We start from the raw sequence: 12,164 nt of genomic DNA on the forward strand, positions 1-12,164 counted from the left end.
AGAATGAGTTGATCACGGTTCTAAGGTCCTGACTTCTTTACAGGTGGTTTCCACTAAAAAGCATCTAATGAAAAGCCACACTGCTCAAAAGTATCTTCTGGCAGGTGCTTTTATCATTAGAATCATTTAGTTAACCATTCAGTTAGAATGGATAGTCACCTAAGAGGTTCTCTGCATGGGGCCAGGTGCTATAGGTGCAAAAAAATGTGAAAACTGACCCTGTTTCAAGCAGCTATTAATCTAACCAATTAAAGGAGATTCGTACAAATAAAGTAAGTTGCTAAATTTATTATTTATAATTATTCATTTATTTCTACTTGTCATTTCCTAATTAATGTTATTGGTAAAATTAGCAACAGAAAACAGGATTTCTATAATTTTGAATGGTATCGACCCCAAGTCTTGTACAGTCCTGGTGGAAGGTGATCAGTGAGTAATAGAATGACCAGGGAAGGAAGGAAGAGCCTAGGAGATAAGATGAACTGGACCTTAGAGGTAGGGAAAGCATTTGGATCAGAATCAGGGACAAAGTGACGAAGACAGCGACATCTAAGTGGAGTTGAGCAGATGGGAGCTTATTTCTTTGGGATGATTTGGGAAAACCAACCTGGCTAAATCCTCAGGTCTAGAATTCGGAAACAAATATGAAAGGTAGAGCCAGGTCATAAAGTACCTTGAAACCAAACGAAACAAGCACTGACTTGGGGTCTTCAGAGTCGTCTGTCAAAATGAAGACATTCAGAAAAAGAAGCATGCTTGCTTCTAAATTTATAAAGGTACACTTGGTACAGGCTAGATACTATCATATGTCACCACAGGAAAAAAAATGAAATATGTAATTTCAGTATTGGCTGGTGACCTTTAGTTGTGAATTCTTTCATCTCAGGACCTAGGAATGTCCCCATGGAGTGAGACCCAGAGCAAGAAAGACTTATGGAGGTGAGGAGGGAAGGATGGAGGGGAAATTATAGACAAAGCCTTGAGCAGTATTAGGAATGGCTGGTCCAGGTAAGGGCCCACCCTTGATGGACCGCCACGGCCATAGGAAGGATTTCCAAGAGAGAAAAAGAGAGTAGTATAGGCAAAATAAATTTTCCCTAATTCACAAATTTACCTACCATTAGCCATTGCATGCCAGAGGTAGAAAAAGTTACTCTTCCTTCTGGTCCAGTAATAATAATCTTGTTACTGTTGAATGGATGCTCTTTTGCATCTCATGATTAAAATCAAGAGGTAAGGAAAACTCTGGAAATGGCTCTAGAGAATAGGTCAGAAGAAGAATCAAGTCTCCTCGTAGGAGGCCAGTTGAGGGCCTCCTTTGGCTTCCTGAATACACTGGAATATATGTGAAGAAGCAGTTTCCTACATTCACACCCCCTACAGGGAGTGTGGGTCCTCATATAAGTCACCATGTATCAAAACTGCATGGACTCCATGCAGTCTAAGACCAAGTTGCCCCTGGTCGACAGTAGAATAAAAAATAATTGTTCTCACCAAAGAAATCTGTGTAGAAAAGTTGCTGTGAAACTGGAATAGGTGTGTCTTTCTGTCCTTCCGGTTCTTTTTATAGGCACTGCAGGAACCTGAGTGAGGGCCTACAGTCCTTCCGCCCATTTGGGAAGAGATTAAAGAAGCTGAGGTTGTCTCCTTCTTACTCATTTGCAGTAACAACCTCACCACCACTACAGCCTCAGCTTCCAGAGGGGACACAGAGGAGGTAAGTCGGAATTAAGGGGCCATACCATCTACTATAAACCAGAATCACTGTGGCCATCTGGTTGGGGAATAACTGAAGAATAGGGCTAGCAATATTTGATGGCAAGGTGTCTTTTGTTTTGTTTTTCCCCCAAATGAATATGCAGGGGTTTTTTTTTCCCCCCTAGGTCACCTCAGTCAAGACACGGGCTTTGGTACTAAACTATTCAAAAAATTATTTGAAAGAAGGGACAATTTTGTGTAATTCTTTGATGAACAAATAGCAGGTGTTTAATAATAATCTGGTGCATTGGATTGACTTGAACTGAAAGAACAAACAGTCATTAAAATTACTGAGGGAAATCATCCTCCTGTCTCCTTCAAGCAGTGCATCAGTATTTAGAATAATCCAATGATGCATTAAGCCCATTCTTTTTTTTTTTTTTTAAATATAACACCACTTTTTTTTTTTTAGAAAGAGAGAGAGAGAGAGAATTTTTTAACATTTATTTTTTAGTTCTTGGCGGACACAACATCTTTGTATGTGGTGCTGAGGATCGAACCCGGGCCGCACGCATGCCAGGCGAGCGCGCTAACGCTTGAGCCACATCCCCAGCCCGTATTAAGCCCATTCTATCCCATCGTTCCAGATGTGGAACACCAATAAAAACTTAAATTGAGCAACAAATATTAACCTATTTTAATGCACCTGTGCTGTTGAACTATTTGCACAATTAAAAACTTGGGTCTTAAAAGGGTTTGTGTTGGCAGTCCTTGTTCTAGAACCTGATATAGCTGGAATTCCATCAGTCAGGCAGATTGTCACATATCATTTTTCATGAAAAGACCCCATATTTATGTTCAAAAAGCCGTATAAATTGTGATGCAAACATTGATGAATGATCTGGAGATTCTAAGGAAGTCTGTTCTGCTTTTCCCAGAGAAGGATGGAGCTAAGATAGTTTTGAGAGGTTTAGATTGGCTTTCTCATCTCCTTTCTTAACATCCTCTAAGCAACTGTCACAGAGTTAGGGGGTAATATGTGTGACAGCATTTCCCATCCCTATAGACCATATTGGTATGTATCTGATTCCCACTGCCCATCCCCACCCACCACCATCCACCACCAAGGAAGCTTAGCATTTAGAAAAGTATCAGGAGTCAAACAAAATATAACTGGAGTCCTCTCCAGTGTCTGCATGACTATTTGGTATAGCCATTTTTTTCATATGCCCAGGCGTCTTCATTTGGAATGTGAGACTCTATGGTGCCCTCTATAGGACCCCCAATGTAAATACATGTGAAATCTTAAATTTGTCCAATTTCTTTTTCCCCCCCCTGCAGGGGACCAGAAGACCATTCTTGTGAGGTCCTCATATAAGTCACCATGTATCAAGACTGCATGGACTCCAGTGGAGAGTATTATTTCCTCTGTGACAATGAGGGGCCATGGGGCATTGTTCTAGAGTCCTTGGCAATAATCGGCATAATAGTCACGGTGATTCTACTCTTGGCATTTCTCTTCCTCTTGAGAAAGGTCCGAGACTGCAGCCAGTGGAATGTTCTCCCCACACAGATCCTCTTCCTCCTGGGTGTGCTGGGACTCTTTGGACTTGCTTTCGCCTTCATCATCCAGCTCAATGAAAAAACTGCTCCTGTACGCTTTTTTCTCTTTGGGGTTCTCTTTGCCCTCTGTTTCTCATGCCTCTTGGCTCATGCCTCCAACCTGGTGAAGCTGGTCCGGGGTAGAGTTTCCTTCTGTTGGACAACGATTCTGGGTATTGCTATTGCTCTCACTCTGTTGCAGGTCATTATTGCCATTGAGTATGTGACTCTCATGACAAGTAGATGCATGATGTTTTTGCACATGACACCCTGTCAGCTCAATGTGGACTTTGTTGTCCTCCTCGTCTATGTCCTCTTCCTGATAGCCCTCACGTTTTTTGTCTCCAAAGCCACATTCTGTGGCCCATGTGAGAACTGGAAGCAGCATGGGAAGTTTATCTTCGTCACTGTACTCATCTCCATCATTATCTGGGTGGTGTGGATCTCCATGCTCTTGAAAGGCAACCCACAGCTCCAGCGACAGCCCCAGTGGGACGACGCAGTCATCTGCATTGGCCTGGTCACCAATGCGTGGGTTTTCCTGCTGTTGTACATCATCCCTGAGCTCTGCATTCTCTGCAGATCCTATAAGCAGGACTGCCCCTCACAAGGCAACGCCTGCGCAGTCCCAGTCTACCAGCGCAACTTCCGAGCTGAGACCCAGGAGCACTCCAGAGGTACTTCCCCCCCCCCCCCCCCGCGGTCTTGGGGGCAGGGAGGGTCTTTGGGAGAAACAGGAGAGAAACAGAGCAACAGGAAGAACCCAGAGGGATCCAACAGGGAATGGTTAGCTTTTTGGTGGGTGATTTCGTTGTTCAGATATAGAGATTAAGACTATCAGAATCATGGTTAAATTTTTATGAAAACTTCGTTCTTTCAAACTTAGAACTTCACGAGGAGAGAAACAAGACCCGAACACATCAAAGGCCCTAAATAATGAAGGTGTGACTCTGAGTTCTCAACCTGAGTAAAGCAAGGCACCCTCTATAAAACGAGTTAACCAGCTCCAAATGAGGCTTGGGCCATGCAGTTGTATAACATCAAATGCTAAGTCCAGATGTGTTGGCTGTGGAGGACAAAAATCAATCCTGGCAAGAGTGATTTGCATTATTAAAATTTGAGTCTCAAAAGCTAGTTTGCCCAAACATAATCTTAAACTGATTTGTTGGACTTACCACTCATAAAAGTCACAAAACCCTGTAGCTTCTGGATTTCTACTTTTCAAAACATTTGCTGTTTACAGTCTTTCAAGGTTCACAGAAAGCAATAGGAAGAGGCATTTAATCTAAATTCCGAGGAAAGGTTCAGATGTATGATCATTCGTAGACATAAAGTAAGTTGCTTATGCAACATTTTTATAACAATTTTATAGTCATATTTTTATCGTTATGTAATACCAAGACATCTGAATGTTTTGTTAAGGAATAAAATTTATTATCCGTGACAACAAAGATGCTTGGTCCCTAGCAACATGAGGGAAATAGTGGCTAAATTTAATTATCTGGAAATATATCAAAACTCATCAATTCCATTTCTGAAAGATCTGGCCTATTTTTCATAATCCAATATCATAGTTTTGCATAATTTTGTGTCTTAATAGGCAACTGATTTCTCACATTTTATTTCTAATGTATAATGATGTTATTTTATATACACATATATATAGCATACATAATGTTCTCCAGGCTCAAAAAATCAACATTCGCTTTCCTTTTAAGTGCATATATATATTTTGAGCTGTAATCTATGGCTAATTGCATATTCAAACAAAATCCTGTTTAGATAAATGCACCCATTAATTCTTTTCTGTTCAATTGACCAAGAGTCGGAAACGGACACTATACATCCTTCCTATAAATTTTTTCACTGCTTGCTGATGATGCATAATCAGATCACTGGGGTTTCTGGCAGAATTGCAGAGCCCAGCTTTCTTGAAAATTCTTTTCATAGTTCTTACCAGAAGATAAAAGTTGTTGTGTTTGCTTTTGTTGCGTGTTTCCAGGAAACGAAAGTTGGAGAGAAAGTTCCTATAGTTTCACAATAACCCAAAACACCCTCTTAATGTTCAATATTCCATCCCCCAAAACATTGGGCACATGTTTAAAATGCTCTAAGGAGTGTCTTGGTTGAAGAGTGAGGGCTTGCAAATTTCCTGATTTGACCAGCACTAACCTATTACCCAACAAAGTTAGAAAACCAGGAAATAGCCTGTCAACATAGTCACTGCCAAAACAGTTTGATATTTGGGTTAGGTGCAGGAAGGATATATATATATTGCTCTCCAAGACTTCAGGGTCACCTGGAAATAAGTGCAAATATCAAAAATTCAAAGAATAATTAAAACTCAGTCAAAAGTGCAGGATTACACCTGGCTAGGAAATACATGCAAACAGACTAATTAAGATCATAGTAACAGTAACTTGAAAAATCCTGAGTGTTACCCCTGGGTCATGAACCCACATTGAGAAAGCAGCTGTTTCTATTTGCTGAAAACAATCTCAGGTCTATGTAAACAGACATGCAGCTGGCAAGAACAACAGGCCCTCATCCACAGCACTGGTCAGCAAGAATACCCATTTCAGGCCTGGGATCCACTAATGAGAAGTGTGGGGAACTTAGGGAGGCTCTATGGAAAACCACAAGGATGATTAAAGGGTTACAGCAACAGACTGTGTAGAAGGTTTAAGAGGAGGAAACTGACAGGGCAGTGTTGAGCTTGATGTGTTTCTCTCATGGACTACCCAAGTCCCCCACTCCCTTCTGTACTAAAGCACAACATTCTGCTCTTGCCCATGGGGCGTGCAGTTAGTTGTCATTTGACTCTTCTGACTAATGCTGTTTGTAGCTGTGGCTACAGCTGCATAATTATTTGATTTACCTCTGAGTTTATGAGGCCAGGATTATTCAGCTGAAAGAAAAGTAAGTCAAGGGTGATCAGCAGAGAATTTCCTAAATATGAAGACCCCTCTCCAAGAGACTGTTGTCTGTTGTTTTCCATATCCACTTAAAATGATGGGTGGAAATGGGTTTGACCAAGATGTGAGGGTCTAAGACTAAATAGGAAAATAAGAGATGGTAAATATTTTGCTGAAACACATCAGCGAAGGGGATTAAGGACTCCATTTCCCTGGAAGTCTTTCAAAAGATTAGACTTATCTCTCTGAAGTGGTTTATGGACTTAGATAGAAAAACATCTGTCTGGTGAGTGGCAATGCAATCAGGCATGTCACTACAGAACACCAACAAATGGACCTAAGTATTCTTTGCCCTACATTATAAATGCCTTCCTAAAAACTGTGCATTGATTGAACTTTTAGATCAGTTGCTCTTCATCAGAGTCTTGAGCCAAAAATATAGATACATTCTTTCATAGTATTTCATAAGCTCAACATATTAGAAACAGGAAGCTTTAACATGAAGATACCTGAGAGTAAGGCAAAGAGTTTGTGTGTGTATAAATGAAGTATTTAAAGTGTAAGATAAAAAATGAATAAGTCATTTCAAAATTATGTTAATGTTTAATTAGGTCATTTATGAACTAACTAAATGCATATGGGAGTATGCACTTTTTTAAACATATCCTTCATTAATTACATTAGTTAATGGATATGTTACTTGTTTTGTATTTGAAGATGGTGAATTTTGGAATAGTTCCGATTCTGAATAAAGCAGAGCTAACCTCCAAAAATAAATGAACAAATTACTTCATTAACTAAATCTGTTGCTCTCCTCACTGAGTTGCAAAGATCTTAAATACAGAATACCAAATATTTTATGTGGAAAGAAAGCTCCTTTTCTAATTATTGCCAGCTTTTTTCTGTTTTAGATCAATTAGAATATTGTCATATCAAGCTTGCTAAAAGCAAGACCCATCCATAGTCAAAGGAATTACATTTAGGCGTTTCTTTTTACTTACTTTAATTTTTATATGATTTTTTGATTTATTTATAGCAGGGATTGAACCCAGGGTACTCAACCAATGAGCCACATAACCAGCCCTTTTTGTTTTTTTATTTTGAGACAAGGTCTTTCTAAGTTGCTAGAGCTGGCCTTGAATTTGTGATCCTTCTGCCTCAGCCTCCCAAGCCACTGGGATTACAGGTGTGCACCACCACACCTGGCCACATGGGCATTTTACTATGCAGTATTTGAATGTATACAGACAAACATAGTATGGTTCTTTTTGAAGGCACTACAGTAAAAAAAAAAAAAAAACTAATGAGATTATATAATGTAAAAGTGAGTCAATGAGTATAAAATGAGGTGAATCAAGAAAAAAAATTCCTGAAAAACAAAGCCCTTCAGGTTCTTTTTCCTAGAAAATATTGACTTTTGTTGGGTGTAGTCCATTTGGACAGTTCTTAACACCGCATTCAAGGCACACACATCTTACTAAAAGAGACCCATTAGAATGGTTTCATGTAGTACCATTTTTGTTTGTCCTTTGACAGGTATTTCTTTCTCAGGAGTTACATTGATCTTTAAAAGTTTATTTGTTAGAAGCTAAGAGTAGAGTGGTCCAAAGGTTGAGAGAGAGAGGAGAGAGTGGTGGACGGAGGCTGACCAGTGCCATCTAAGCTACAGTTAGACAGGAGCCAAGAGCTCCAGTGTGCTGTGGCATGTTGAGGGGTGCTGCACACTGTACATTCTTTTAAAACATTAGAAGGAGCCAGGCATGGTGGCACATGCCTGTAATCCCAGTGGCTTCAGGGGCTTAGGCAGGAGGATCAAGAGTTCAAAGACAGCCTTGGCAACTTATCGAGGCCCTAAGCAACTGTGACCCTGTCTCTAAATAAAATACAAAAGGGGCTGGGGATGTGGCTCAGTGGTTAAGCACCCCTGGGTTCAATCCCCAGTTGAAAGGAAGAAAGGAGGGAGGGAGAGAAGGAAGAGAGGGAAGGAGGGAGGGAGGGAGGGAGGAAGGAAGGAAGGAAGGAAGGAAGGAAGGAAGGAAGGAAGGAAGGAAGGAAGGAAGGCACTAGAAGAGAGGACTTAAATATTTTCACATAAAAAGAAGGAATAATGTTTAAAGAGACACATCTTTCCCTGGATTTAAACGCTATGCCGTGTGGGCAATGCAAAGCATCACATGGCATCCACAATATGTACAAGTCTCGCATGTCAATAAAATAAATTTTAAAAAAGAGTTGGAGTTGCAAAGAGAACTAGTTTACATCAGGGAAGAAGACAGTGGGTCATGGGCAGGTAAGGTGAGGATGATGACATTCCTAATACCTGAGCAGCAGAGGGCAGCAGAAAGAGCTCAGAATCAGACCTCACACACCCTGGCTTCCAGACTCAGCTCTGCCCCTTACCACCTTGGAGATCATACAAGGTCCTTAGCCTCTAGGAGACCCAGGCTCTGTTTTGTTTTTTGTTGTTGTTGTTGTTGTTGTTGTTTGTTTGTTTGTATTTTGTTTTAAGGGATAGTTATAATGTCCCTTCCTGCCTCCCTCACATGTAAATGTCAGGTCTTAACTGAACTCATGTTTGCCACCATGAGGAAGTTGTAGGTTTGATATAAATACTCAGCCTTTCGGTGAATTCATGAACAATAACTGGCTGAAAAAATTAGGCTTTTCTAATTTATTGTCTGGTCTGATGAGAATGTTGGGTTAAATTTGGTTACCAAGGGAGTGAGTTTGAAGGAGTATTATTATGCCACAAGGAACAAAGTTAAACCAAGGATCCAGTTTGTTCTGCATTGGAGGAAACATGAGTATTTCATCCTTCACAGCACCCAGTCCTCCAAAAAATATGTCAATAGAAGAAGGTCATCAGAGCATCAGCCATAACTACAGCAGCAGCACCAGTAATATCCAAAGGACGGCTCAGACAGGGATTTCTTTGTATCATGCTCTGATCCAAGGGTTTTATATATATATATTAATTGGTGGAATCCTCAAAACAACCCTATGATTTACCATTATGATTATCATTTTGTCCAGCGAAAGGTTAAAGGAACTTGTCCCTAGGTGACAGAGGTGAGGGACTGAAGCAGTCCTGCTCCAGAGTCCATCTACTCAGCATGACAGCTCCTGAGTGTGGTCACAATGACACAAGTCACATGTGTGACCATCAAGGCACAAATGTGGAGCTGGGGCTGTAGCTCAGTGACAGAGTGCTTGCCCAGCATGTGTGAGGCACTGGGTTCAAGCCTTAGCACCACATAAAAAATAAAATAATAAAATAAGGACATGCTGTCCATCTAAAACTACAAGAAAACAATTTTAAAGGAAAAACAAAAAACAAAAATGTGTGTGGAGCAAGTTCCTGGCTTGGAGAAACACAGCTTTATCTTCACAGAGCTTACAGTCTGGTTGAGACTGACATTAAGCAAATAAGTGTGTGCGTGTAGTCATTCTGTGACGGTATAGAATTGTCTTTAGGGATTTTTTTTATGATGTCCAGCTTTGAGACATGAATCTAAGCTGCAAGTGAATAAAGCCTAAAGATACTATTGAAAGAGATGCCCATAGTTATGCAGCTAATGCTAAGAGAGCAAGCACTCTCACCCAGGGCTAGTGCTTTCTCTAGAAAGTGAGAGAATTCTTCAGCCCTTCAGTTTCTAAACTCTGATGTGCTTCTCCTGAACACATGTACGCTCGCTATCCGTATACAGCCTTCCTCATAAACTTCAAAAGCATCCTTTTAAATCATCCATTTTTTCCAATATCAGCCTCAGTGGAGTATTCCTTTTAAAGGGTCAGGAGCTCCTTTGCAGGGCTTCTCACAGCTCACGTGCTATTTCCACACGAATCCCTGACACTAACCCAGCCCTTCCCTCGTTTGGCTTTCAGCCCGAGACAGTGACGGAGCTGAGGAGGATATAGCATTAACTTCATGTGGTACTCCCATCCCGAGGCAGGTAAATGTGCTCGTCTCACTCACCTAGAGGGACACAATAGGCACTCTTTCCTTAGGAGAGCCTTCAGGCTTCACCCCCAGTGGCTGTGCCCTGAGAGAGGAAAGGCAGGGCAGGATCATCCCCAAAGGTACATGGAGCTAGAGCCATCTGGATTCAAGGGTGGCACAAGAGAGGCAAGGTACCCTTTTAACCCATTCCTAAGCCTCTGCAAGCCTCCACCATAGCCATCAAGAGACATGGTATATTCTGAGGCAGGGAGATGTCCCTGGAAAGAACAGGGGACTTAAAGGGCTTGTATGAGGATGAAGAGGAGCAGGTTGACTGAGTTTGATGTTGGGGTCAGTAGAGGATTGTAAATATGCATGAGTGTCGGGTCCGTTTTTAGTATCAGTTGTCTAAATCTATCCCCTGAGTCCCACCAACTGCCTCTCTGAATCACCGTCTAGCTCTGGCAGCCCAGGCTGCCCCCCAAGAACTGGGCTAGGTCTGTCACCATCATCTGGATGGCCAGATGGATGAACCAATTTTAATCCTTTCAGGCGAAAACAGAGGGAGCATTGCTGAGGGGATTGGATGTAACTCAGATTTGTGCTGTGATCGCTCGAAGACATTCAAAGGCAGACAGCCAAAAATACTGCACTGGCACACAATTCTTGCATTATGGGGATCAGAGGCAACAGAAATCCAAGAGTGAAAGTCATGCTTGTTCATTGAACTTGACCAGGCAACCAGCTAAGCTAATCCCTCTGGTCTGTTTTCTGAGGCTTTGCCGTTTCCTGCAAGGACGCGTGGAGCAGGACACAGCTATCTATCATTTGCTGTAATTAACCCTCAGGAGGGCATTTACACAATGAGAAAATCTTTATTATCCCCTGTAAGAGTTTCTTGGATGAGTTTCAATTTCCAGCAATCAGCTATTCAAGAATCTCACAAAAAGATTCTTATTAATGGCTACGAGGGTAGCCTGATACAAGTAGGCTCAGTATTTATTTCTCCCTCTTTTTTATTAACAAAGAATTAAGTGATGGTGAGATGATAATATTTCAGACATCATTCACATTTTCATCCCCTATTTGGCTCAGAAAGTTGACGATGGCATTTCTTCCTTTCCAGACTGTTGATCTCACACAGGAGTATTTAATCCCACGGGCTACTCTAAGCCCCCAGCAAGATGCAGGATTATAAAGTCTACAGGAAACATGAGCAGTGAAAACCCAGGTGGCGGTCCTGGTTAACGTAACCCTGGCAGCGCACTGGAGAGATCAATGAGTCGTGCTGCCCACCGAGGCCTGTCCTTCCTTCTCTGTTTCCTTGACCTTTACATCCATCGGGACCCTTCATCGGAAGACCGCCCTTTCAAGCGAAATTACAATCTTGCTGGCCACTGTATCTCAGCTGTGTGTCTCTTTCTTCATTCGTGAAACTGAAAACATCCATTTCTTAGCAATGCTGGAAAGAAGTGGTGCCTTGTTAATGGTCTAAAGAAATTAGGGCCATTCTAATGCAACAAAGTATAGGTGTTAATGGCAACCAACTGCTGGATCAGTCCTCTAGTTAATAATTTTTAATCATGCTAAGAAACACATGACAAAATTTACCATCTTAACCACATTTAGGTGTTCAGTTTAGTAGCATTAACTACATTCACATTGTCAAATAAAAGGTCTCTAGAATTTTTTTCATTTAGCAAAATTGAAATCCTATAGCCCCAGGCCCTAGCCACCACCATCTGCTTTCTGTTTCTATGAGTTTGATTTAGATATCTCACATAATAGAATCATCTAGTATTTGCTTTTTAAAAATTTTTTCTGCTTTCTCTTTACGAAAGTTTATGTATTTCTTATAGAAAATTTAGAAAATACAGGTAAGTTAAAAAATGCATTTCATACTCCTCTTTGTCAGAAGTAAATATTGACATTTGTAAGAGTTTCTTACTAACAACTGATGATTATTCTACTACTCTAATCTAAAAATTATTCAACTCAGAAATTAGCAT

General features: G+C 41.0%; 1 protein-coding gene across 1 annotated transcript; it reads left to right on the top strand.

Annotated features, from left to right (window-relative positions):
- The first annotated feature begins 3,043 nt into the window (after positions 1-3,043).
- Positions 3,044-11,545, top strand: Gprc5d (G protein-coupled receptor class C group 5 member D). Its single transcript, XM_005331900.5, has 3 exons — positions 3,044-3,977; positions 10,101-10,168; positions 11,282-11,545. Exons 1-3 carry the CDS (start codon positions 3,083-3,085, stop codon positions 11,351-11,353), a joined length of 1,035 nt encoding a protein of 344 aa, XP_005331957.1. The 5' UTR covers positions 3,044-3,082; the 3' UTR covers positions 11,354-11,545.
- Positions 11,546-12,164: the final 619 nt, after the last annotated feature.

Source organism: Ictidomys tridecemlineatus, chromosome 6, assembly GCF_052094955.1.
Source record: "Ictidomys tridecemlineatus isolate mIctTri1 chromosome 6, mIctTri1.hap1, whole genome shotgun sequence".
Lineage (NCBI taxonomy): Eukaryota > Metazoa > Chordata > Mammalia > Rodentia > Sciuridae > Ictidomys > Ictidomys tridecemlineatus.

Excerpts from the sequence above, each read along its gene's own strand:
- Gprc5d (XM_005331900.5), top strand. The coding sequence starts at position 3,083 with ATGTATCAAGACTGCATGGACTCCAGTGGAGAGTATTATTTCCTCTGT. Across the intron at positions 3,978-10,100 it reads GACCCAGGAGCACTCCAGAG|CCCGAGACAGTGACGGAGCT; the intron begins GTACTTCCCCCC and ends TTTGGCTTTCAG. Across the intron at positions 10,169-11,281 it reads GTACTCCCATCCCGAGGCAG|ACTGTTGATCTCACACAGGA; the intron begins GTAAATGTGCTC and ends CTTCCTTTCCAG.